Raw genomic sequence first — 27,482 nt, 5'->3', positions numbered from 1 at the left:
AGGGGAGTGCCACTTACTGGCAAACGGGTTGTCTCGGAGGGTAAATGACAGCATAAAGGAAGCAATCTCTTTAAATTAATGCTTTCATTGCTCACTTCTTTGAAGTAGTTAAAACAGCTAAATATATGTCAGTAATAAAACACAAATACAACATTTTGTGCATGCTGGCAGAAGAATGAAGTCCCTCTCCCCCAAAAGATCCTTTTTAAAAAAAAAAAAAAAGTCTAATCTTTCCCAGAACCATCACATTCCCCTTGCAGGATGGGGGCTTGTGTAAGGCTGCTTGCCAAGCCCATACGAGCGAGCTGCTGCTGAGAGCTTGTCCCTGGGGGCCGTGGCTAACTCAAGGTGGCAAACTCCTTACCAGCCTCTTGGAGAGGAGGGAAGGGGCTGTGCATTTCTTCCTTCCCTGTGCTGCTGGTAGCAGTGAAGCAGCTTTTCCTACATCCTTGCAGCATCCAGCACACAGCAGCCTGCTCTGGCTGTGAGTGTGGGTTGGGTGCTGCTGCTTTTGGAAGAATACAGGAGGCATCGAAGCAACTTGTGCAGTCCCTGCAACAAAAATTATCCTCCAGGCCTTCAGCGCCTGCCTGAGCCTTTTGTAAGGATGAGCAGTACTTAAAAGAGAGACTGCCTACTCTAATCTGTGCTCGGTGGGCTCAAAACTCTGTCCTGATGTGGCTGGCCAACTTTATTTTCCTAACTGACGATCGTACGTGTAGGGCTTTTAAATCCTGGCTCGTATTTTATCTGTGCTGTTGGTGGAGCTACCTTGAAGGAAGCCCAAAGCAGAGCTTTGCCAGTGCAGCTTTGGGTATTTAGGGAGGAGAGGCACTCCCTTCAAGTACAAGCTGATGAGGGGCACTGATTTCAACCACGTTTTTAATAAAGCCATTGTGGAGCTGAAGAGGTCTAAAGTTTACGACCCCAGTATTCTTTTTAAAAGGTAAGTACTGACTTGCCATAAAAATCGAGCATTGTCAGTAAAGCAAATGCTTTCTCTACCCAAAATTTTCATCTGCACGTATTTAATTAAAAGGTGACAGGGTTAATGAAGCTTTGAGTGCATGTGGCCTCATTCCCTGAATTTAATTTTCTTTAATTGCTCCAGAGATTGAAATTCCCAGCTATGGTCGTCCCATAACATGTGAATTAAGGAGCTGGAAAGGAGCAATCTCACCCGGTGCCAGCCTCTTCCTCATCTACTAATTTTTACTCATTCATTGAAAGAGGATTTGATAAAAATCCCCTTCTTCCATCAGTGTTTTAGCTTCGTGGTGGAATTGGCTGATCTGAGAGCTGCCGCCACCTTGGGCACTGGGAAGGAGGTGGAAAGTGGGGTGTTCCTGCAAATTGTGTCACTTGTCCCTAAGATATTAGAGACGATTGAGAGCAAGGATTTTTTTTTTCTCTTCCCACCCTGATACCTGCCATCACGTTCAGCATCAGTGGGGTTAAGTTGACTGAACTGCGAAGCCAGAACCCGAATCAAACCAGCCTTCCTTAGCAGTCTTTTAAAAAAAAAAAAGACGTTTTTAAAGCACTGCAGGGTTTTAAAATAAAACTGGGGGAGGAAGGTTGTTTTGCAGTGGACTTCATGGTAGTTTGCAGGAGCTTTTGAAGAGTGGTTTTAGTGCCTAAGACCTCGGTGAGAGGTTTTGTGGTCCTTGTGTGCTAAGTGCTGTGCGAGCTCACGGTCCGAGCCCTGCAGAGCCACACCAATGGGAGCAGCGAGCGTTTTTGGGTTTTGCACAGCTTTGAGTCCTTCCGGAGCTCGAAGCTGTCCAAAATCTGTGGGAAAATGTAGCAGCACCCGCTTGGTCTGGTGGAGACTTATCATAAGTGGCCGGCACGTGGTGTTGATAGGTACGTGAGGAGGTGTTTGGGAGCTGTCAGGCCTTCCCGGTGAGAAGTGGGGGGCTGCTGGGGGGCTGTGCTGGGTAAGTTGGTGGTTGGGGCATGTTTTGGGGCTGGAGGGTCGTTTTGGACGAGCTGTGCTTTGTGCTCAGAAGGGATCGGGGCTCTCCCTTGCTGGGGGAAGGTGCCCCAGCATCAGAGGCAGGCAGTGGGTCGCTTTGGTACCCAAAACTCTGCTGGGATGCATTTGGGGAGGCGGCACAGAGAGGCACCCTCGAAGTGGGAGCTCCAACATGCCTCAATCAGCCGTGTCCATCGAATCTCTACCTAAACACGTGAATCCATAAAGCAGCTGGAGTTAAAATCCTGAATTCCTTTCTGCTGTGCTTTAATCCCTCCTCCCTTCATCCCCCACTCAGCCTGTGCATCTTCAGCCGGAGTCGGCGCAAATCCTTGCTCGAGCTCGCCCTTCTCCTGGCCTTAATCAAACCACCTTCCCCGCTACCTCCTAACTCCTCTCCTCCGCCCCGATGCTTTAAGCGACCCCTGCCCTCCCAAATAACTCGGGGCCAGCTCGGCGTGCCGAGGGCTAGGAAGGCCAGGGCTTGGCTTGTGCGCGGCCGCTCCTCCTGCTGCGGGCTCGGGGAGCAGAGGTGATGCTTAAGTGCTCTCGGCGCTGCTACCAGCGTAACCAGAGCAGCTGTTTTTTCCCCGAGCCAGGGGAGCATTAATGGAATGCGCCGGCCCCGGGCTGATGTAAAACATCGCCGCGCGTTTTGGGGATGAGGTCAGCGGCACGGCGAGCTGATGGGAGTTTAATGCCGAGCCTGCCTCTCCAAGCAGAGGGGTCAACCGAGAGAGCTGCGGCTAATGGAAGCGCGAGCGCACTTGTCATAAATCAGTGCCAAAAACCCCGAGCAGGCAGAGCTGCCGCCGGATCCCGCAGCCAGCGATGTTTCTGTAACTAGCCATTAGCTGCTCGGAGGCTGCCTGCCTCTCCGGGTGCTTTTAGTGTCAGTGCTTGACTTTAAAAGGGCCAAGGAGAGGCTGGGAGTGGAGGGCTTGAGGAAAGCTTTCCCCCCGAGTGCTGGGAGGGTGCTGCTTCGGCGGCTTGTTCCATGCATTGGAGGGTCCCTGTAATTACCGCTGCCCATCCTGTTGGGAAGTGGAAGGAGGGTGGCTGAGAGCTCCTTTTAAACAAATCGTCCTGCTGGTAAGATGGGATCGGCTGCGAGGTTGCTAGGAACTCCCAAGGCACGCAAGAAAGCGTCGAGGGGCCGGAAGCAAAGCGCACTTGGCACCGCTCAGGGATCATATGGCTCTTAAAAACAAACAAATCTTGTAAAAAAGTAAAGAGCAGCATTTTTCTAGACAATGAAAAGTCCGTTTGCCTTCCAGACCAAGCAGCATATTTCCCGTAAGGCTGGACGCTGCAACCTCCCGTTTGCCAGCAAGATAAGATGGTTGTATTTGTGCAGTGATTTATCCTCTGCGAAGCTAATCTGAAAGAATGCTTTATTGCTCTATTTATTTTTTCAAAAGAGGCTTCTTTGACCTCCTTTTTTTTTTTTATTTGTGTTGGAAGCATCCGTGCCTTTAAGCCAAATCTCAAAGCCCAGTTGAAATTGGGGTCTGTCTTCGGGGATGCTGCTGAAAACACAGTATCCGTGGGCTGTTAGTGGCGAAGATGCCATTCAGAAAAGAGGTGAGCATCCTTCCCCGAGGCCTTTTCTGTAGTGAAAAGCCTCGCCATGATCCAGCCTCGTACAAACCAACAAAGCCGGTCGGCAGCTAGAGGGTTTTTCCTTTCTGGGCCCTCCTTAGAGGGCAGAGGTTAAAACAAAGCAGCTGCTCTCGTGGTGCCTGCGCTCCCCTGCTAAGAGGCAGTTGCTGTAAGAGGCCCTGCCCTGGAAAAGGAGGATGCTGCCTCCCGTTTGCAAGTGGTCTTTGGGGAGGGGGAAGGTCTGCAAGGGGTGATCCCATGGAGAGAGAGAGGGGTTCTGGGGGTGTCAGTGCATTACCTTCACCCTGAAGCTTGTGTGTGCGATTACCCACGTAAATGAGGGCTGGGAGTGCCTCGTTAGGGCACGCTGTCCCCAAAGAAGGGAAAGGCTCGCGGCGATCGGAGCGGCCTGCTGCGAGAGGGATGGATCTCAGGTAGCTGCAAGCCGTGCCAGTTTGTTTGCTGGTAGCTGGCTCCTGCGACTATATTTAGTTTCTTCTCGCCTCCCAGGACGAAGGCATTGAAACCTTGCTAGATATGGAGATAGGCACGCCACCAAGGAGCTCGGAACAGCAGCCTGCCAGCCTCCCAGCTCTGCAGTTGTTGTTTTCAGGCTGGGTCCTCGCCGTTCCCGTGTTTGGGGTTGAGCTGTGCTGGCGAGGAGAGGCTGGCTAGATGAGGTTATGTGAACGAGGCTTGTTTTTGTAGCTGTTCCTTCTGCACTCGAAACCTGGTGTGTTTTTCAAGCGAAGCTTCCTAGGGAGTATTTGGTTATCCTGCAACTCCCGGCCCTTTGTGGCGTGTTTCAGGTGTGCAGAGCAAAGAGCAGCCTGCAGGAGTCACCGGGTAACTCGGCGGCTTTGTACCACAAGCAGCTATTCAGATGCTTTCAGAGGCAGCTTTGTTTTACTGTGAGATCCCCGTCTTGAATAATTCTGACCTCCCCGTGTAATTAAATGAAGCAGGTTTTTTTTTTCCATCCTGGAACTTTATTCTGGTTGCAGCTGTTGTACAAGCTATAGATTTCGAGATTTGTGTCAGAAAACCATGACTTCAGACCGCTGGGATTTTTGTGGGTGGGTGAAAGTGATAACAGATTAATGAGTTTTGCTTAGCATCTCCATCTGCCAGACTAAACCACGTTCTGCACAGGAGACTTAACCCAGCTGTTGGAGCTGGTCCTCTAAAAGCAAAGCGCCATTTACTGAGTCAAAGCTGACCCCTAAGCGTGGCAAACAAGCATTGCTCTCAAAGTGGCCTTCTGCAAGTTAGTGCCTTACATGTTATTACACTTGTTTGCCTTTTCCTGGTCTAATGTGATGAACTCTTATCATGCAAACGAGGAATAGCAACGATCACATGGAGAAGTGCAGGTGATTCCCTGAGGACTAGGCAGAAGCCCCAGATGCTCACCGAACACGTGGATCAGGTTCCTTGTCTACAGTTTAAACTCTTATTGCTGTGACACTTGCGATTGCCTTCCCTGTGCTTTTCCCTCCGTAAGTAGATAAATTAAAAGACGTGGTGTGAAATCAGCTATCTCAGCCCCAGTGCGGATGACTTGTGCCAGAAGAGGTGGCTGAGAAGCCCCGGCTGTGCACAGCCCCGTGTGTGAGCACAGACGTGCTCTCTCCAATTGCGCTCGGCTCAAAGCTCCGTCGTGCCGAGGGGCAGCCTGAAAGCCCAGCTGCGAGCAGAGCCAGGGTGAGGAATGAGATGACCAGATCAGGGGAAAGCTGCTGCGCATTAGTTGTGGCTGTTAGCTTCTCTATTCCCTCCTGTGAGCTTTGGAAGCTAAATGGGAATGAAGTAGTTGAGTACGAGACGTGTTAGCCTTCGCCTGCATCCTGTTACGCGTCGGGAGTTGCCGTGGCTAGATGCTGATCAGATGTTATTTCGATATTAGGCTTTATTCCTCAGCTTTTTTTTTTCTAGAAATGGGTATCTGTCGTCTCCAGTGCCCTGAAATTATCTTCAAAAAGGCTGATATTACTGAGCATGCACTGCGTGTGCTCGCACATGCCCGTACCCCTGCTGTTCCTGCACATTCTGCTCTCATTTCCTCGCTGCCCGTGGGACTGCCTGAACAACCCCTGCACCGAGGAGCCCGAAAGCACTGGGGAGTTGGAGGGTGTGGGGGAAAGGCTGCCTCGGCTGACCGGGGTATGGAAAACTGAAAGGTATTTACCCAACGCTTTGGTCGGGCTGTGCTTGTACACAGTGCGTTGTGCAACGGTGCAGCTGTACCAAAACACGCCGAGGTCCTCTGCCTCATCTCCCACATGGACTCGTTACAAAAACTTGTCGGGAAGCTGCAGAAGTCCCGTGGGCTGGTTGTGTGTGGTATTCCAGGCTGCTTTCTGGTCAGAGTGCCTGTCTGGAGTATTGGGGGCCCTTGTCACTGCCTGCTACCCCTGAAATTTGGATGGGGCAGTTCCTCTGAAGCACATCACGTCACCGTGGAGAAGTGAAGGGAAGCAAAGCAATTGCCAGGAAAGCTGCTGTAGTCCTTGGACTTGCATGCTGGGCCCCGTGGAGTCAGAGAAAGGTCCAGCTTTCTGGTTTGGCACCATTATTGACACCAAGTGTTTTGTTCTGGTTCTTAGTTAAGGATGACAGGGAGCTAGAAGACACTTAAAGCGTACAAAAAATATCCTCCGAGGTGTAGAAATCCTGCCTTAAAGATGTTAAAGCTAACTGTCCAGAGAAATGCTATGAGATCGCTTGATGAGTCTGTAAACGTACCCAACAGGTAACAATCAGGTGGTATTCAAGGTCTGAAAGCCAAGCTGGGTGAAAACCCGTGCTTTGAGTCAGCCTGGAGCTCTGGGATCAACCTCAATACCTTGGTTGAGAAGGACCGAGGGAGATGTTAGAGTTGTAAATGGGATTTTTGATACCAGGCGTAGATGCTGGCATCTGACTCCCGAGTCTGATGGTTGCTCTTGGCTTCGTTCTGAGCTGCAATCTCTCGCTTTAACACCATCCCAGCCTGCAGCCCCAGCATTTCGAGCTGTGATTCAGCTAGGTTGTCCGGGCTCAGCCAGCCGAGGTGCGAACAGATGTGGCTGGATGACAGCCAAGGAGCCAGAGAGCTGCGAGAAGCGGCGGCCCCGATTCAGGAGGTAACAATCCCCTGGGGATCGTGCAGTGTTAATTAGCACTGCCATGGGGGAGAAAACCCAGGAACCCGTGGGATTCAAAGGCCACAGGACAAGCTCAGAGAAAGAAAACGTACGGAGAGCGATTAGACAAAGCAGCAGCAGGGGTGCAGGACGCCTGCCCTCTCCGTGGGGCGTTCTGCATCCTCCCGTGCTGGTCTAGATGGGCTGCTGATGTATGATGCCACGTTCAATCACATGGAGTTTGCTGCTGGAGAAAATGACAATGTATTGATGCTGAGGAATAAGAGATGCCTATGAAAAGGGCTGTAGGTAGTGGCTGTTTCTAAACCTTCTGGCCTGAGCTGTGCAAAACCAGCCTTTGTTTTGGGGTGGCGTTCTGTTAAACTGCTGCTGTTCTGGGCCAAAGGAGTCGTTTCTGTATGTGTATGCTGATAGGTAATGCTATTAACACCAGATTCACTGATTTACTATTTTTTTTCCTGCTAGTAGATGTGGGCATGCAGGAAGGTCGTGCTCCGGGTTCTTTGTGCAGTTTCGGTGTGGTTTTGTTTTTTTTGCAACCCTCCACTTCACGTTGACTACAAATGTTTATGCGTATACTTAGAAAAGGCAGGGCTGGAAATAAACTCCTCTTTGCAGCACTCCACCTCCTGCTTCATATTTTAAGAATCTCGATTCCATCGCAGTAATTTTCCAAGTGGATTAGCACAGGTCACCGAGGCATTCACATCAGGAAAATGCAGCGAGATGTTGCTGTCATCCTCGCAACCGCTCCAGCACTCCACCCCGCCGCTTATCAGCCCACACTTCAGTAATCCTAATAGCTGTGTCATAGCCAGATTAACAGAAAATCCAGGCAAATATTTATGGTTCCTTTTGAGGTACGTCTTAGCGCAAGAATGCGAGGTGGGATAGATGTGTTATTCGGGGAGCCTGCAAACATTGCTCATGTGGGCTGAGAAGGGATCCTGCCAGGCTGGGGAAGCTGCTGCCAGCTTGGGGAAGGGGCAGCTGTGAGGTTAAACTATTTGTGAGCACGCAGGGCACTCTGTGTGCAGCACCCCCAGGCAGGGACGGGGAAGAGGCAGCAGCCGTGGCTCTCAGGGGAGAAGGGAGAAGGAGAAGCAGAGTTGGAGTTGTTCTCGGTGCTCCGCCAGCATCACACAGCAACTGGTGATGAGCACAGGAGGAGAAGCACAAAGGCAAAGCGAAGGAGGAGCAGCTCGAGGCTGGAAGACAGAGGAATGTACAGGGTGTCATTTAGCACTGAATGCCTGGGGAGGCGGTGTTAGCTGGCTTTAATTTTAGGGAACGCTGGTTCCCTTTTTTTTTTTGTTTTCTGTGGGGCTGTGCAGATTTCTGGACTTCAGGGATGATGCAGGCAGGCTAACGAGGTACAGATTCCTTCCCCCAGAGGAGCACAGCGAGTCCCAAGGGGATCGGGTGCCAGGCCCCAGCTAACGAGGAGGGTACTCAGCACTAATTAGAGCTGTGCACCTGGGGACTGCTGCTGAGCAAGGCCTGGTGAGGGGCGTGGAAGTCAGGCAGAGACCAGTCTCCAAAGCTGAGAAAAAGAAAAAGAGCAAGGTCAAAGAGTTCTTTATGCCTTAAAAAGCCACAGTCATTTCTAATTCAGGTAAATATTGCACACTTTTTTTTTCCAGAGGGGAAAGGAAGCAGCATTCCTTGTATTCTGTGTTTTTAGGGGCGATTTATTCTGAATCAGCTGCAGAGCTCTGACAGCAGAGGGAGCAAGCGAGCCTCAAATGCTTGCTTTCAACAAAACCCAGCAGCAAATAATCACAGCCTTTGCAAGAGGTAAATTAAAACCATCTACTGCTTGGGAAACATGCACAGCTCAGCATCTTCCCTCCATAAATATTTCCTTGCTGGTGAATCTCTGTAACCCCTTCAGAGCCCAGCTGCTGTGCTCTTCCCTGCTAGCAGTGAGCCTCCTCCTCGCCCTGTGCTCTGTGCCAGGCGGAGATTTGGGCTCGCTGAGCACAGCTCTGTGGCTCTGTTGGACCTTAATAGCCAAAAAACTCAAGAAAGAGTTTGTGCAAAACCAGTCCAGCCTTTCTGCATGCCAGTTGAGAGGCTGTTGGTGCTAAAGCAGCAGCTTTTGGTAACTTCCTTGGTGCTGCTCGTGCATCGCTTTTGCTGAAGTAATGCATCAGCTGTGAAAAAAAAAATGAGGGGGTCTCACTGTCTTCTGTCATTGCTCTTAAACATGAGTCTGCACACACATCAGGAGCAGTAAGGTAGCTGAACGTGTGCTCTGTTTCTTTTTTAAGCATTTTGTGGTATCAGTATTCACTCTCTGGGTATGTTTTTTCCCAGCCTGTTTGAGCAGCACTGCATTCTTTTCTACAAAGAGATGATTTGGGGCGTGTGCTCGGGGTTTCGCTCCAAGGAAGCTGAGAGCAAGCTGCCATAAGAGGGCTCCAGAGCCCTTTTCTTGTGTCTGCTCTTTTGTGGAGCAGTCTTCCCTTCTTTCTTTAACAGTACATCCAAGCTGCCTTAGCAAAAACCCCCTACACCTACCCTAATTTTTTTCCCCCCACTGCTCAGATTTGTTACGAACCAGGCCTCTTCATCTTACCAGGTGTAATAGAATAGAGCATAAAAATACCTTATTGCTAACAAACCTTGCTTCTTTGCCTGAATAGAGAAATTGGACCTAGCAAGACTCCTTCCTTTGTACTGTCCTAACTACACCCACGTCGTGGGAGCTGCTGGCGTCTCGGGCATCCTCGCCCTGGCTACGAGTTAGGGGCGGCGTTGGTCTGCACACGATGTCTGGTACCCAGCACAGGAGCTCTGGGCAGGAGCTGTGTTGCCATGACGATGGAAATTGCAAGGGCTGGCTCTTGGGATGCTCGCCTCGTGGTTCTCAAAGGAGAAGAAGAGAAGTGGAGGAAAGCAGCAGCAGTGGCAACGTGGCGCGAGTTGTAGCTGCAGTAGGTGGCAATTAGGAGCCCGATGTGGGGCCGTGGGTTGTAATCCCCAAATGTGCTTCCCCCTGGGGTAGGAACAACATGAAGAACACCGTGCAGGAGCCAGGCAGCGTGTGAGTAAGCATCCAGCCAGTCTTCCATGCAAATTTTTGGCCGTGGAGCAATGAGTTCCAGTAATAGCTCGCTGCTGACTCGCAGCGCTGGAGATGTTATGAAAACGGGCGCTGATAGCGTGTTTACCCAGAAAGATCCAGCTGCCAGGCTGGGCCATGCAGCACGGGGCAGATGGCCTGCTATTTATGCTGCTGGCGTGCCTGGAGCAGATTCCTCTGTGTTGCCACTGTCTGGAGGGGAAAGGAAAAAAGGAAACGTCCCCTGGAAGCAGTAAGGACGTATTTCCCAGGCAGGACAGGCAGCTCCAGCACACCTAGTCTGCTTCGGGGGCTTTTTAGGCATCTCCTCGTTGGTCCTGTTTAGGTGGAACACTTCTGGTCCTCGCATGGATACTTGTGAAGGGATGAGTTTATTTTTAACCATGGCCAGCGTGAGGTATGTCTGCTTTGATCTGGCACCTGGCTGTGAGCTTGTCCCTTTTTAACACAGACTCCCGAGACAGTAAGGCAGGCTCTTTTTAACTGTCCTTCTCCCAAAATTGTTCACCAGGAGACTAAACTTCCCCAGCTGCCTGTAATCAAGATGTGTGATGATTGCCCTGGTGAGGCAGCCTGTTGTGTCTTGTCAAGCACAAATAGAAATTCCAAGGAAGGATGGGATAATTAGAAGCAATCCAGCGACTCTTGTGACTGCATAAAAATAACAGGGCTTTTTAAGGATGGCTTATTTTTAGCAGCCTCATGTGAAAAAAAGTTTTGTGGAGTCCTGTGGCAGAAGACAAATGAGGTACTGTACCTGCTTGTCTCTATTTTTCTCTCTCCCAGAGTATGATGTGTGCTGAGGATCTTGCTACATAAAGCCAACTGGCTCTGGAAGGCGTTGGGGTAGCTCACAGCCTGCTGCCTTTCTTACCAGCAGCCATCGTGTAGCAGGGCGAGAAACACTAAATGGGTAGTGAAAGTCTGATTTAAGGCGAATGGGGTTCAAACATTATGACTAAGGAAACTTTGCAGCCTGCAGCCCTGCGACGTTGGACCCGATGATCTCGGGGTTGGACCCGATGATCTCCTGAGGTCCCTTCCAACCCCTGCAGTTCTGTGATTCTGTGATGTCTGTCTGACCCCTTAATTTTGCTATTTTATCATGTGTCGGAAAGGTTGACTCTCTTTCTGTTGGCCTGTCCTGTGGTGAGGCTCTGTGTAAGACAAATTATTTTCAGGCTCATTCTGAAAAGCTACTTTTCTGAGGGAGAGAGTCCAGATTGGCAGCCAAAAGTAGGAAGTCAAGTTTCAGTTGATTTTATAATATATCATTTAATACACAAATATCATGTGTGCATTCCTGGGAAATCAAGAAATAGTGGGTTTATATTAAAAAATAAAACTTTAAAAAAATGGAAGGGGGGGATTGGCTGTAGAGTGGTCTCACCGGCAGCTCTGTAGCCACCAGACAGAGCCCAGCCAGCAGCACCAAACCATTTTGCAAAGGAGCCTTGATGTAGTGTGTGTTACTAGAGGTAAAGCTGGTGCACCTGAACAAGGCTAAACAAAACTGAAGATAAATCCTGGATGTGCTCTTGGGTGCTCTGCTGGTGAGGTACATCGAGAGCAATGCTGACTTGGGGAGCTGCAGGGGGTGAAGCAGCTCCTCCTGAGATGTGCTGTGGGTCAGAGCGGTGTTTCCACTGGAGCGAGGTGAAGGACGAGGATCCTTCTGTGGTGTCTGGCTCTATTCTTGCTAAAAAATCTTCTGGTTTGAGAGGCTGATGCTGGGGACGGTGGGAAGCACCGCAGTCCTGCGTGAGGGAACCACAGTGGGGAAGAAACTTAGAGACACCGAGTGTGAGGTCGTGTTGCTTTCCCTTTCTCTAAATGCCTTTCTAACATAAAGCTTCGGTTGTGGTGCCACCTCATCCCATGAGGAATGACAGGAGGTGTTGTCTTGGAATCCTAACGCTGATTTTCCCCTCCAGATGCTGTCGTGCAGACATTGTCTGCCTGGCTGAGGCTTGCCAGTCTGAAGCTGGGTTGGTTGTTACTTCTGGAGTCATAACGAGTTTTGTGGTTTCCACCCAAATGCTGCTGCATTGTTTTATGCGATTCTGAAAGCGAAACTAGCACTGTATGAAAAATGAAATTGTCCTGTCAGCTGTTGTGGAGTGTCTGAGCTGCTGGATGTGCAGCGCTGATGGCAGCCAGGGAGCGCCTTCAGCTGCGGGGCCGCTCAGCCTCCATTCATCCTTGTGTATGCAGGCTTCCATGTGGTTGTGTTTTATGGTATAAAGGTAAGAAAATGCCTTTTATTTTTCTTTTAATTGTTATTCCTGAATAAATTTGCTCCTGTCTGCTCTTACTCTTGGAACAAGCACGCCTGTGTTTCAGCTCAGGACTTCAGCCTAACCTGAGAGGGAAGAACCAGGAGTTTGCTGAGCGGACAGAAATATGCCCCAGCTAAAAGGGCAGCTGAGCCTGATTTAGAAGAAACTCTCAGCTTGTTGAACATCATTTTCCAGTAGCTACGTAATTAGGGCTGCTTGGAAAGGAGGCGTCAGCCCCCGGTGAAGCAGCGCCTTGTGCAGCCAAGTGCCCCCGGTGCCGGCCGGACAGAGCGCTGGGCGCTGCCTGCTCGCTGCTCTCCCTTTTGTTCTCCTCCTCTTTTGTTTTCCGTACAAACAAGACCCCTGTCCTTCTCTGCAGCCTGGTGTCCTTGCCCGTGTGCATCCCTTACGGAAGAAAGGGGAAAACCCTTTAATCCTTAGGGCGCGATGGCAGTGGCCTGCGGCGTTTCCGGAGCTGTAAGGAAGTGGCTGAAGTTCCTCCTCGCTGACTCCCCTCCGCAGAAATGTGGCAGATGGGTCTTTTTCCTTTTATGGCCAATAATGCTGGTTTCCCTTTGCAATAAAATCCCGGGTCAGAAGTGGAAGCGAGAAGTCGGTCAGGGGGAAGGGGCTGGTCTTACCAGCTCCCAGCGGGTGGGGATGTGATTTGCGACACAGCAAGTTCTCGACTAAAATAAACCCGAGTTACAACATCTACCCAGAGATGCCTGCTTTGTTTGCTCGAGGGGTGCCTCAAGCCTTCAGTCTTGCTTAAGACAGCAATTAGGCATCATGACTAGTCTTAATTTCACGGGGAGAAGTTTATCTGGTCCGAGCCCAGCTAAGGAGGGTTTTTAGATGCTCTGATTGTGTCTAGGAAACTCTGATTGAATCTAGACGCACGCAGGAAGACAATGCCTCCTTTCTGACAGTTACTTTTACTGGTTCGCACCAAGCGAAGTGTCTCGGCCTCTAATGGATATCTCAGAATAGTTTTCTTCCTGGGCCCTACGGAGCCATTTCATGCAGCAGTTAATGCGGTCTCGGTGCGTGACGCTTGGCACCGGCTCCGCTCCTTAGCTAAGGAGAGGTAATGACCCTCTGGGTGGTAATTGCATGGTGGTGGTAAGCCAAAAGACAACTTTCTCAGCCAATAATGTCTCTTACAAATCATCTGTGGCTGCAAATGGCTTGATGAATTTGAACCTTAAAAGTGTTTTTCTAATAAAGCGAGTCTCCTCTTTCTCACTGCGAAGTGCTTCACATCCTGTTTCACGGCTTTAACGCAAATGGTTTATTTGGCAATCTTTTAAAATAACCACTCAGTTCTTAAGTGGCACGGCTCTCGCTCCTTCCCCGCGAAGCAGGCTGGCAGCTGCTTTAGTTTCACTTCTTATTCAGCCCTTGAACTCTGAAATCAGGAGGAAGGGCTGACTGCTTGGGAGAGCCTGCCCTGATGTTCCCAGGGCTGCTGGCGAGCCTCCTCCGCTGCCGGGAGCTGCTGACCTCGACAGGACGGATCGCTTACGGGCTGCTCCGCTCTTCCCTCCGGCAAGCAGGAGGGAAAGGCTCTTCCCACCTGGTCGGGCTGGTTGTTACGTCCCCGCATGCACCTCGGGACAAACGAGTTGGATATCCCGGAGGATGAGAGCTCGCGTAACCATCTCAGCACCTCACAGATCTCCTGCTTCGTTCCAGCCGCCCCCTCAGCAGATAACAGCTCCAGCTGTGGGCGTGTGGCTTCTCTTCCAGGGGAAGGTGGCTTTGAAGATCCTGATTCCTCTGCTGCTGACTGTAGGAAGCAGCAAAGGAATCTGCTTTGTTCACATGGGAAGCTTCCTCTTGCTTACCAGCTGGTCAGTCGGAGCTGAGCACTTCCCCACGTGTCGGGGAAGCGCTTTGGAAATGGTTTTCAGTAGCAATTGCACATTCTCCAGCTCTGGTTTAACAATAGTCTATTTGTGATCACGTTGTTTTTTTTTTTTTCTCCTTCCCTTGACTTTACAGCAGAGGTCCAAGGGGAAAAAAGAACACAATCTCTAAACTGCTCTGGGGCTGGGGAGATGGTAAAAACCAATCCTCTTTCTAAATACTTCGTTTGTGCTGCCAGAATTGTTGATTTAATCTTTCAGTATCCCACACGGCGTTTTTGTCTGGGCTTGGTTACCCTCTGAGGGTACGGCACTTAATCCTTGCGAGGGAACTGCCTGTGCAGCGTAAGTCAATAATCCAACCTTTTGATAAGGTAACCCCCGAAGGTAACTAATCTCCGTCCTCGCCTACTTCCAGCTTTGCAGAAGCGCTCGCTACTTGCAGGCTTTAAATTTTTCCTATTTAATTACTGAGTGTCTCTGTAATCTTTGCTAGGTCCTGGGTTTGGACTGGAAGGCACGCATCTGAAACTGAACATCGGGTGGAGGTCTGCACCCAAACTCTCCTGCCAGAGCTTCCTGGTGATGCTTGCCTGAACCAGAGCGTGGGGAAGAATGGATGAAGCCTGATGTTATTTAGGGCAGCGACAGCCATCAGTGGGATTCGTGGCAAGCCTCCTTGGTCCACGGGTGGAACAAAGGGGATGGCCTCTGCTGGGTGAACGTGAGCATCCAGCAGACCCCATCTCCTGGAGCCTGGCCTGACAGCAGCGATACAACACGAAAATATTTTGCTGTCGTGGTCGGGTGATGGCAGAAATGGCTGCTGCTCCTTAGGAGTTACTGCTGGTTCTTAAACAGGTCCCTGAAGAGGAGGTGGCTTGTATTTTTATTTTATTTGTTTATCTTTTACAGAAGGCAGCCTTGCAGCAGCTCTGGTTTGCAGACTCGCCATGCCATGCAAATCGTTGAGCAGGGCATTTAGTTAAATTGGTGCTACAGAGAAGCAGGGGAGGGGAACCAAGCTTTCTGCTCAGGGTTTGCAAGTGTAGCAGAAAGGGAACTGCTTCATTTGGGATTTCACAATGTAAAGCCTTGCAGCTCTTCTTCCTGTCTCACTTCTGTTCAGATGAGCCTTTTTCGGAGTGACGCCGGAACCTTGCAAATGTTTTGGTGTTCGAGAGCTGGATTCTTGTCTCATTTTCCCAGCCTCCTGCCCCGTCTCACATGATTGCGTGGAAGCGAGCCTGTCTTGCTGGATTACCAGCTTTTGTTTCGGGGCCAGGCAGGGTGGAGAGGCTCCCCTTGGAAGCGCTCGCTCAGTTTAGCTTTATTTTAGGCAGATCCAAGATGTTCCTCCTCTAATCCCAAAGTGCTTCCGACCGCTGCGTTTTTCCGAGACTACTAAAAATGCGAATTGAAAGGGATGATGAGACTTAAGTGAAAACTAAATTACAGATTCAATGATTCTTCTAATTAGGAGACAAAAGTGTCCTGAGCTGGCCCTTGTTTGGCAGGGTACTGCGGCACCACTGCTTGGACCTGCCTGTCCTCCTGTAGGACTTAGCTCTGCCGATGGGGTTTGGTCAGACGGGTCTGAGTGTGAGCCCGCACGGTGTGGGATATCCTCGGGTGGCCCTGGTCCCTGTGCCATGCTCCTTGCACCCCCAGGTGGGTTTGTGGGGTGTGCAGGGCCCCTCGGTCGTTCCTGTATCACTCCAAACCTCACAAATTGAAGGCTGGTGTGTTCCTGCCTGCAAAACACCCGCAGTTGTTCACTGGGATGTGAAGGCATGCGTACAGCAGGGGTTGAAGTTGGTCTTTTTCACCATATGGGTAAGAGACTTTTTGGGTGTTGCAGCCCCAGATTTTGGGTATTGTTTGTCTCAGCCATCACTGAAAGCTGCTCCACTTTGGTGTCCTGCTCCTGGGGGGGCTTCAGAAACCCTTTAGGGCTTTAGGGCTTCAGAAACCCTCCTGAAGCTGCACTTTTGGGGTTTCTCTTGCCACCTCTGCACCAAAGGGAGACCCGTGCCCAGCCGGGGTTGATCTGGACTCGTGGGTGCTTTGGGTACAACGGGAGGCAGTGAAAATGTCAGCTGGGGGCTCTGAAAGAGGAATTGGTCAGCTGCCTGCACACTTATTTCCCTGGTTAGTTCTTAATGCCTTACTCGGCTTTACCGCAGCGCATGCTCATTTGTTTAGTGTCTGTTTTTCTTTTTTTTACCAGGTGCTTGAATAGCTTTTGTTCTGTGGGAGGAAGCCCAGTGCCTGGCTGCACTGGAACATCAGGTCCAACATCTCCCACCACGCTGCACTGCCTGGTGCTTTGAGGCTTTCAAAGCCTTGCCCAGCACCCTGCGTGTCCACACAGCACCCCTTCAAGCCGGGGTGTTCCAGCAGGCTGTGCTAGCATGGGGCCCCCCTGGCTTTGATTTTACCACTGGCTTATTTTAGGGTAGCAAACGAGTTGCAGCTGGCTCGGTGTCACACTGGTGAGCCTGGGAGATGGAGGTGAGCACTTCAGAGGGCCGTTCTCACAATTTTCACTCTCTGCCATAAGCACTGTCTGCCTGCTGTGCTGTGCAGATCAAATTTAGGGGCTTTGAAAGTGTTTTCTCTTAGCCTCTGCATGGAGAGGAACAGATAGGAGGCAACTCTCCCAGGTAGTAAAACAAATACTTGTACGAACTTCTGAGATTTCAAGGAGGCCAAGTATCATTTTGTTCTCATCTTCCTGCAGTTCTGTACCCTCACTAGTTCTCTGTGTTGTTTGCTTTGGTTTTGAGTTATGTTTTTTTTTTGTTTTTGTTATGGCTAGCTTAAATCTAGGAGCAGCTTACTTGCGGGGTTTCCCCTTGCTCAAGGTTAATTTCCCTGGCAAAGCAAGCTGTACTCGCACAGTTTCTGAGGGTTTGTTTTGCCAGCATAGCCACCCTGCTCAGGAAGCTCACATTTTTCATCCCTTGCAAGTGTTACGATGACCTGGGGTGTTAACTTATGCTGTAAGCAGAGAGTATTGTTGAAAATAAGGCTCTAAATGGGAAAAGAAGCGTGCTAATGCTGCTGAATTACTCTCCGAATTGCCATATTGCACAGGCTCGTTAAAAGTGGTCGTAGGTGTGTTACATAAACCTGGGCCTCCACGCAACTGCTGCTGGAGGAGAGGACATCTGGAAACGAGTTCCTGGTGTGATCCTTTCCTAGCACAAAATCTGGGAGCTGGTAAGGGGAGAGAGACCAAAGAGATGAGCAGGACAGCTGGCTCTGGAAAAGGCTCTGCAGTTGTTGCCCCAGAAAGCAGTGGGGAGGGATCGGTGTCCGGGGCAGGGCGCTGGGGGATTTGTTTGTCTTGTGGTGGTGTAAGAGGGAAGTTTCAAAATTAACTCCAGGGATTGTTCCTCCTCGTGGCCTTACAATGCTTCATTAGCAGCTATCTCTGCGAACAAGGTGCCTTGCTTTTGTACCACCTTCACCATCGCGTTATCTCTGGGTGCAGCCCCTCGAGTTATCCTGAAAAAAATCAGGCTGCTTATCGTGCAAGCTAAATCTGGTCTGGTCCCGAGGTCTGCATTGTTCCACCAAAGCCACAGTCACTGTTACTTAGCCCTGCTAGATTTCATGATCTGGACTTCGAGCAATTGGAAACAGCATCGTTGTTTTGCTGTGCGCAGGCTTAAATGGACAACCTCTTAGATCTCCTCTGCTGAGTGGAGTAAGGCAATCTGCAGCGGGGGGGAGATGCAGGAGGGTCAGCTGCTGAGAGCTTTGAACCAGTTTAATTATTTACTTTGGCTGGGCAGGCGCAGGCTGATACCTGCAATCAGTCCTGCAGATCTGAAGGCTGGTTACCAGCACCGCGAGTGACTCCTGTAGCAGGTACTGAATTTCTCTGCCTTCCTGCCCTAGCAGAGAGTGCTGCGACTTGAGGTCTGTGGGTTTAAACATCTTCGTGAGGTCACAGCCTATATTTAACCCACCTTTATAAAGTGATCAAGCAGTGGCTTCCTTCGGCTGCCTCGGGTTGCTGGATGAGTGCCGTGGAAGGTGCCTGAGCCACTCCACCGAGCTGTCCCCAAATTTCTCTGCTTGGAGAGCTGCTGGATCCTGCCTGGAGGCAGGGGATAGCTTTTGAAAAAGTGTTTTGGGGGGTGAAGCTTACCTGTACAATAAACACTTTTTTCTTAGCTTAGGGAAGGGATCTTGGTGAGATGAAGGAGTGATGTGAATGCTCCAGCGCCCATTCGTGCAGCCGTCCTGCTGCCTGGGACTTGTGGTGCATTCCTCACATCCATGGGGCTTAACAGGAAGGAGCTTTGAATCAGAACTAATTCTTTCAAATATCAGTAGTGGAATTCTTTAAACTTAGGTACAAGATGACATTAAACCATGTTCGTTCTCAGCAGCAGAGCCGTGCCTCTGGTTGTGTTATGGTAAGCGAGCGGTTCCTCATGCTAGCAGTTTCCTCTCTGACCAGCAGCAGGGTGTTACTGGTGCCCAGCAGCACTTCTGGTGTGAAGCTGCGGGTATTTTGGTTCTGTACGTCTCTAACTACTGCAGCCAAAGCACCAGGTCAGCCAGCCCTTTAAAGCTGAGCTCTGGGGTGGGGAAGAAGCTTGCTTTGCTTTCCTCTGCGTTTTGGGCATCGCACGTCTCCATTGTCTTAAGGGTAGGGGGGATTGTGGTATATTTAATTTAACAAAAACTTGTGAAACAGGAGGCGTTGGTTGGAGTTGTCATTTTTGGTAACTCGGTTTAATACACGGCTGTAAAAGCCTTGACCAGCACTGTCGATGAGTGTCAGGAATAAATGTGGATTTTCATTATCCCCATCCCCTGCAGGTCTCCAGTTTTCACACTGCCCCATTCACACAGACTACTCCAGGCTTCCTTTCCCCTCCCAGAACAAATCATGGCTGTGCTGAGGAGACGTCACTTTTTCTCCCAGCAGCTCGTCTCCTCCTTTCTCTCCTCCTTTTCCATCCCCAAACCCTGAGAGCTGTGCTGTGGCCGGCGGCCGCTGAGCGGCAGCGCTGCCTGAGGAACAGCAGCTCCAGCAGGAGGAGGAAACCACCCAGCACTGATTTCCTCCCCGCTACCACTTCGTCACTCCTTGTCCACCCGAGGCATTGTGTCCGTTTTGCCACACTGAATGGGTTTTGTGCTTTTGGGGTTGGTGCCTGGGATCTATCTAGGCTGCTGCCCACAGCGGTGCCAGCTCTTGGATCAGTCGGGTGCTCACCGAGCCCCCTTTTCCTGTGCTGCGTGTTCCTACAGATCTAAAGCAGGTTTTTGCACCAATGTGGATTGTTTGGGGCTGGATCGTGTCCTCTTTATCCTGGTTTAACATATAGGAAATCCCAGAAACAGCTCTGAAGGAGTTTGCCATGAGAGCGTACCCGTGCTTACGCTGGGTTCCTGGAGCTCCTCCTGCACCCGCTTGTACCCGAGGTCGGTGCGGTGTTAAGGGAGCAGGGAGGAAAGCTGTGCTCGTGTTCTCCCTTTACCTCCTCTGCTTGGGAATTGCAGCCCTGTAACGAAACCAGCGCAGCACAGATTGGCCCCGAGGTGCTGTTCCGAGACTGATGCATTCACATCTGGTTTGGGGTAAAACTTGGCCGGTTTGAGGCCAGCCTGCGCTATTGTGCGTCTGCGAGCAGGAAGGAGCAGGGAAGGAGCAGGGAATCGAGCAGGGAGTGCAGCCACCGACGTCCCCACGTGTGCCATCAGGGACACGGGGATCTGTGCAGTGCTACAGCAAAAGGATTTAATTCCCCAGCAGACGGGGAGCCGAGGCGAGCACTGGACCCTGCTCCACCACCGCTGAGAGCTGGAGGGCGGTGATGACAGCCTGCTGGACTGCCTGGTGTTTGAGAGGAGCTTTTTTTTTTTTTTTCCTTTTTTTTTTTTTCCCCTCCCCTCTTTGCATTTTGCTCAGTCAGGACGTGGCTTCGTGTAACCTCCCCCAGCAGCAGCAGGCACGCAGGAATGCCGTGGGCAGCCGCTCACGGAGCCCTTTGCATCGGCTGATGTTTTCGTGGTAGCTCACGGTGGTGCAAACAACAGCCTGCCTGTGGCCGAAAGGACACGAGGACTGGGGGGGGAAGTTCATTTCTCAGGGCTTTCTTCCCCCCGATGCACGGGCTGGACCTCGGAGTTATTTTTAGGAGAGGGTGGAATGAAAAAAAAAAAAAAAAGTTGAGGTTGTGTTTTAATACTTCAGCATCTGTGGCGAGGATCAGTGGAAGTGCTGGGGAAGGCTGGTTCCCATAAAACACTTCCTTGTACCTTCCTTGGAGGCAGGGACAATGAACAAGGGCCGTGTAGGATTGGGGTGGCTGCGCTGCAAGGCAGCCCCGAGCACAGAGAGCCCCTGGGAACAAAGGATCCTCCTGAACCCAAACATGTTTGTGCTAATCCCGGCTGCTTCCTGGCGGCCGGCGAGAGGAAACGGAGCCACTACCTCTAACAGATGTACAGTGAGGAGATTACAGGGTGATTAAACACCCTCTCCATCACATCCTCCTCTCCGCTGTCCCAGCCCGGCGCGTTAATGGACTGTCCCAGGCCGCCTGCCAAGCCCGGGCAGATGTAACAGGCAGGAGATATTTAATCTCCGGCATCCGTGCCTGGTTTGGAGCTGCTCACGAGTGCCAAAGCTTCTCCAAACTGTCCTGGAAGTGTGAGCTGTGTTAGCTGTACCTGCCTGTTAGGCTGGCCCTGCCTGCGAGGAGGGCTGGGCTGGGGAAATGCAGTGAATTCACCTCCCTGGAAGGGATTAATTTAACGAAAAAGCTTTTGTTTTCATTACAACAAAAATAAAACATGCTTTCCCACATCGGGTACCTCTGTATGACAGGGTTGGCTCACAGACAGCTGCAGGAGAAGCCGGATGGGATTTGGGGACAGGATTTGGTTTTGGAGGAGCGATGTGCTCCCCGGCTGTCGGCTCTGGGGGTGGGAAGGATGCGTCCCCCCTTTGTGTGCACCGAGATGCTGCCTCATCTCGCGGCAGCCTTGTCGTGGTGCCAGGATTGCACAATAGAAATAATCCAGGGTGCTTGCAGAAATCAGCCGTCCTACCGCGTGTTTAGGTTAATTAATATGGAAATGGCAGAGTACATTTCTTCACCGAGCAAAAAGCTGCTGCTGAAATGAAAGAGCCCTCTGTGGAAACGCTGTCGAGATGGAAATCGTCGCTGGGCGAGACGGGCAGAGCCCTCCCCGACAGAGCGGGTTTGGTTCAAGTAGGTGTAAAAATTCCAGAGGGCATTTTTGTGTTCTCAGGGAACGGCTGTGACCTGAGCTATGGCACTGGAGCAGCTGCCTTTGTCCGAGCCGTGCACTTAGACACTTTCCTCTCCTTTTTGTGCCGAGGGGTCCGACACCAGTTCCTGTAGCTGCTAACTAACAATGGGCCGTTGTCTCGCTTACACCAGGAGTTGCATCGAGCTCTCAACAGCCCGTGCGTTGCCAAAATGTTCCCTTCTCTCTACTGGAAGGGGGATGTCGAGGCTGGAGGTGTGCAGCAGGTGATGGTGGTAGCTCAAACCCTGGGGATGGTGGTGCTGAGCCCCAGGCAGGGCCAGGATTGTGCCATGAACCCACCCGTGATGGCTCTCACTGCGTGGAGCTCGCCGTGAGACGGCGAAACGGACACCTCCAGGTTCACCAAGTGCCAGCACATCTGGGAGCCCGCGAGGCTCTGTCCTTTCCCTTTCTCCTCGGCTGTAAAGGAATCCGTTCCCCTGGGTGGAGGAGACAACTGTTTGGCAAACGGCAGCAGCCTCAGCTCCAGGGATTGCGCTGTTTTTAAATACCCGCGGCGTTCAAAGCCAGGGTGGCGGCGGTAACCAAAGGCAAAGGGAAGGACTTGGTGTGAAGGAGAAGCGGCTCCGTCTGCTCCAGAAGGGCATCGCTTCTACTTCGGCAGCAAAAAAGGCTCCTGGAGCTCAGTAATTGGGGATTGTAGGCTCCTGGCCGCAGCGTGTGCCAACCCTTCTGGCAGAAAGCTGTGAAATCTTTGTTGCTGGCGTGTGAAAGTGGCTGTGGGTAGCAGGGCCCCAGCGACTGGTTTTAACCCTTGATGTGTGCAAAAAAGCATGCAGCACTTTTGATCTTCAAGTGGCATTTGGCTGGGTGTCGAATCAAAGGGGAGGGAGCTTCCCCGCCGAGGAGGCACCCAAAATGGTGCCAGATTGAACAGCTCGAACGGGAAAACGCAGCATAGGATGAGTGATTCCCAGGGATCACCAGAAACAAGGCACCTATAGCCCCTTAAAGCTTGGGCCTGCCTGCCCGAGGTGTGTCGGGACGGTGAGTGATGACAAAATGCTGTGCTGAGCTCTGGGACGTGGACACACGCTCGGCTCTCCTCCTCCAGCCCTGTGCCTGTGGTGTGCAAACACATCCAGCTCCCCAGGCGGGGCGAGGAGCCTTTCATTCCGCAGATGAAAGCCGAAGCTCTTAAGCAGCTCCCAGCGAGCACAAATACAAACAAGTCAACGTTTTGCACTCCCCCTCCTAGGGGTGGCTTCCTTGGAAGCTTTGGGCTTCATCCTGTTTGGCTGATGAGCGATCAAAAGAGCGCTGCTGCCTGCGCCTGTCTTTACGCAGAGAAAGCACCGAGAGCTGAGAGCTTTTGGTTAGACTAACGAAGAGTTTCAGAGTCTTGGCTAATTCTTATCTATCCTATGAAGCTCCTTATTAAAATAAAATGAAGGTAACGCACTCAAAAAGGCATCCCTGCAGTTGTCATCTCGCTAGCTGTGCGACTAGAGCAGGGCAGGGCTGTCTCCAGGGACCTCCCTTGGTGTGGAGGGGAAGAGGATGCTTCACAGCCCTCTGGTTTTCCTGCCAGGGGGAGAAAGCTGGATGTAAAAACCCGAGTCCCAGCCCTGAAGATGAAACAGTTGGATCGTGAAACGCGCGCCTCTTCCAAGTTTGATTTGGATGCTTTTTTAATCGTCCTCAAATTAAAGGAAAATCTCTTGTTTGACCCAAAACAAAATTATGTTTTCTTTGGACAGCCAGCTGAAAAAATCAACTGTGTTGCCAGTGTTAGTCCAAGCTCCCTTGCCAAGAGTGCCTCCACAGCTCTCTGCTCCGTGAGGCTTCACCAGCCTGAGCTGAGTCTTGGTGCCGAAGAGCTTACAAGAACAGGAGAGCTCAGTCGCTTGCTCTAAATTTAGTTCGGCTATTTTGGTTGAATTCGTAAATACTTTTTCATATGCCACTGCTGTTCTGTGGACACTTGTCCACATCCTGCCTTGTAAAACATTTACTCGCACAAGCTGCTCTAACCATTTCGTGAAGTTTTACAAAGCAAAATATAGACTGGCTTGAGGTGAGGCAGAGTTTTTGTTGCAACCGCAAACAGCGGCAAGCTTTCCATCAGTTGCTGAACCTAAAGCCCCTTGTATGCAGGGGAAAGATCTCGCTCAGGAAGCATAGGAGCTTGGTGACCTTTAGCATCCTATTTTTGTTTCTGCAGTCTGCTCCTGGTTGACCTGGTGTCCATTCCATGAGTTGGAGGTGAACTAGGATTTACAGATTTGTTTTACACAGTCACAGATAGCTCCAGTTGCATTTTGTGCCTGGGTTCTTGTGCCTTGGAAACCCTTTGGCTCCTGTTATGGGTGGTTTCATTCTGGTCTCCAGCAGGGGACAGACCCATGGACCTCTCTGGGGCCTTGTGCCTCGATGCAGAATTGCCAGCCCCATCCTCAGCTGAGAACCTGCAATGTGGTGGGGGAAAAGATGGGAATTTTTCCAGTCCCCAGTGCTCTCAGTGGTGTGCTGGGTCTTCTCTTCCTTTAACACTTGCTGTCTTCTTCAGGAAACATGTCGGAAGTGCCAGGGGCTGTGGAAGGAGCACATGAACCTCACCTGCGAGCAGCTGGCTGAGAAGGATGACATCAAGTACAGGACGTCCATGTAAGTAAAGGCCACAAACGAGCAAAAATAGGGTGCAAGATAATAAACTGGTGTAGAGGGGGTAAGAAACTGAGCTGTTCTTGTAAACACTGGAAGCCCTGAAGTCTTGCTGGGTGTCTTTACCTCCATCAGGGAGGTACTGGAGGCATCAAAGCTGAGGGGTCAGGAGGCTCCTAGGATGGGATTTCTTTCTGTGAAAGATACTTGGCAAGGGATGCAGGCGGTAATCTGAGAAGGTGGGAGAGTTGTCACCAGACCAGCCTGTTCCCCTGGCTAGCCCGATGTCTCGCAGGCTGGCACCTGGTCCTTCTCTGAGGTGAGAAACCCCTGCTGCGTTGCTCCCATTCACTTGGGGGGAGAAGGGAGGTGTTGTGCTGAGCCAAAGCAGCATCCTGAGTCAAAGGAGCTTACCTTCTGAAAATCGAGACTGGTGACAACATGCTGAAGTGTGGCTTGCTCAGCTGCTGCTTTGTGGCTTTATGGAGGGATGTGTTTGCTCTCAGAAGTTTCTCTGTTTCTAACCACTCCGTCTGTAGGAATCTTTACAGAATCAAGTCACGTTTTGAAATGCTTGTGTGTAAATCTCAAGTGTTTCCCCAAAACCTTCTGAAGCTTGAGCTCTCTCATTGCTACCATAGATAACAAAATCTGCTGGCTTTAGGAGATGAGCGAGGGCTGAGCCATGAAGCTGCATGTCTGGCACAGTCAAAGGGGAATTGCCTGCGTTGCCCAATCCTTTCCTCTCTGATTCAGCGTGTCCGGTACGAGCAGAGGTTGGAGAGCTCCTCTGCTGGGAGCCTGAATGATTGCTGCTTGCTCATCCCACAGTCCATAACTTAGAACAAAATACTGTCCCAGATTTGATATGGTTTCTTTCTCTTGTCACTCCTTTCCCTGTAGGAAAGAGGGGTGAGAGGGAGGAGATACAAGTTGTCATGTCCCCAGCAAGGAAAAAAAAAATCAGTTTCAAAACCTTTAGCAGATTGCTGCCGTAGATGGATGAGTCTTACTGCACGGTACAATAAAAGCTTCCTTTTGAAGCCCTGCGTAAGGAAAGGGAAGCACAGCTGGAGTTCAAGCCAAACTTCCTGCTGGGCTCAAAGTTTCCAAAAAAAACCCTGCATCAGCAGCATCCTGTTGAGCAGAGGAGGGAAGAGCAGCTGCAGCTCACAGAAATCAGTCTCAAATTGATTATTTTTTTTTTCCTTCCTGTCTATTCTTAGCGCACCTCCCAATACCTGGGCACAGGTCGTGCTGGATATAACCCCACGGGAGCTGGGGGTAGCTGAAATTCCCACCTCCGGCTGCTCCTTTTTCCACCTCTCCACTCAGTGCTCCTCCAGTTGTGCAGATGGAGCGATCTGTGGGGCTGTGCCTGCTTTGTTGCTGTGATCCTCCTCACAAATACCTCTCTGTCATCTCCCAAACACATGTTGGCTTCGCAGGGCCGCTGGAGCAGCTGGGTGGAGGTGCTGGCTGGGGATCTCTCCCTGCTTGGGTCAGCGCAGCCAAAGGACCGTGCCTCCTCGGTTGGTGCAGTCCCTTCGCTCTGCTGTCATCAGATTTCAGTTCTAGATGGCGAATTAAATTGTAACGTGATCTCCCGTGGTCAGAAAATGGGCCCTCAGGATGACAGCTTGTACTCTTAAGTCTTTTAATTAAATGACCGAGGCTTTGCTCCCTTTCAGTGCCAAAATAGCATCGCCGTGGGCTGAGCCTTTGCACTGGGGCGTGTTGCTGCCAGGCTGCCTCTTCGGGACGGGACCGCGCGTTGTCCTGGATTCCCATCCATGCCTTGTTAGAAGCCTGTCTTTTGCACCTAAAGCAATAACCTCTGGAAGACTTATGTGGGGAATTTTACTGGGAAAGCCCAGTCTCTGTGGGGAAAGACGTGATTATCTTTCAGTTACTGATTTAAATTTAACGAAAACCAAATAAATCTGGAGCGTAGCAGCCAGCATTGAAAAAAAAATCGACATGGCCATGGCGACTTTGTAACCAGAGCAACAGCCAAACATAAAACTATCGAGCAGATGACAGCAAACAGTTTGCTTTTCCTGAACTTTTATCTCCTGGACCATATTTCTTTGTGGCAGAGTCAGGAATCCTCATGCCCTTTGGTCCCTTGACTTACGGTTTAAATTCCTCCCGAGCCAGAGCCTGGCACCACTGTGTTTTGGCTCGCATGGAAACCAGAATCGGGGCTGTAGCATGCAGTAAGTGATTGACTTTCCTTCACTTAATTTGTTCTTGAGTTGTCATGGGCTGGCTCCAAGTGGAGCTGAGCCCAGACCTCCTTGGAACGGTGATGGACTGTGGGGATAGCGTAGGAGGGGAGAGAAGGGGGAGAGGGGGTTAAAGCCGTGCTGGGATGGTGCAGCAGCAACTTCACTGCAGGTTGGTGAATGCAAACAGCCCGTCTCTAATATTTTTCCTCCTCTTGTGTTGCAGAGAAGAGAAGATGACAGCTGCCCGCATTAGAAAATGCCACAAGTGCGGGACTGGCCTAATTAAATCGGAGGGTTGCAACCGCATGTCCTGCCGCTGCGGCGCTCAGATGTGCTACCTCTGCCGGGCTGCCATTAACGGGTACGACCACTTCTGCCAGCACCCCCGCTCGCCCGGGGCTCCCTGCCAGGACTGTGCCAAGTGTTCTCTCTGGACAGATCCCACAGTAAGTAACGAAGGGCTTTTGTCAACGATTCGCACCCTGATTTCAATTACCATCCCATGCCAGCGGGTTGAAATGCACGCGTTCCACCAGAGGAAAACAGCCGGTCGGAGACAGCAAAACATTTCTGCTCCCAAGGCAGCTAAAAAATACACTGAAAGCCTCTCCATCAGCACAGACTTAATCTGACCGCGACTTGGAAGCAACTGGTGTTGCTTTAGGAAAAAAAACAGACAAGGGCTTTGGTTGGAAGTGCTCTGAGCGCCGTTCTGGGGAGCAGACTTGTGAAAAGAGCTGGTGGGCAGCGTGTGCTGGCAGCAGGGCACAGCAGCAGGCGTTGGGATTACTGGAACTGGCTCCTGCCTTTGCAGCTGAGTTGCTTTTTGGTTTGGTTCTGCATCTGCTGTCTTGCTGGTGCCCAATAGCTTTCCTTATCCACTCAGTTGACTCTGCAAGTCCCTTCGCAGAGACAAAGCTGCTGAGAAAAGTGCCTGCGAGCCAAAGGTCCCGAGCTGCAGTTGTGTCCGTTCTCACGGCTGTTGTCAACAGCTGCAGGGGAAGAACTGCAATAGGGACTGGGCCATAAGGGGAGCTGTAGTAACTTAAAACTTCACACCGTAATGCGTCTTGTAGCTGCAGCAAGCATGGGATAGTGCTTTCACACAGCATTTCTGTAAAGGTTGTCTGTAGCAGAAATCTGGAAGGGAGTGTAGGCTGGAGCAGGAGCTGAATCTCCTGATTTCAGCAAAGCAGCAGAGCATCGTGGACGTGGATCTGCCTGCGCAGGGCCTGTCTGAGCCTCCGTTGTTCCAACACTTCTTTGTCTCAGGATGCCGTGGCTTTCCAGGCTGCTCCCAGCATGTCTTGCAGGAGAAGCACACAATCCTGCGCTGGTGTGGAGCAAAGCCACT

General features: G+C 51.1%; 1 protein-coding gene across 2 annotated transcripts in view; it reads left to right on the top strand.

The window, feature by feature from the left end:
• The window catches only part of RNF216 (ring finger protein 216), a 73,432-nt gene that overhangs the window by 35,074 nt on the left and 10,876 nt on the right, over positions 1 to 27,482 (top strand). For both annotated transcript variants that reach the window (XM_068699584.1, XM_068699585.1), the window contains exons 14-15: positions 23,803 to 23,900; positions 26,352 to 26,574. In XM_068699584.1, coding sequence (XP_068555685.1) covers positions 23,803 to 23,900; positions 26,352 to 26,574 — 321 coding nt within the window. The remainder of the gene's footprint in view (positions 1 to 23,802; positions 23,901 to 26,351; positions 26,575 to 27,482) is intronic.

Source organism: Anas acuta, chromosome 15, assembly GCF_963932015.1.
Source record: "Anas acuta chromosome 15, bAnaAcu1.1, whole genome shotgun sequence".
Classification (NCBI taxonomy): Eukaryota; Metazoa; Chordata; class Aves; order Anseriformes; family Anatidae; genus Anas; species Anas acuta.
The sequence above is the reverse complement of the archived record's forward strand: the minus strand, read 5'-3'. Positions and strand labels throughout refer to the sequence as shown.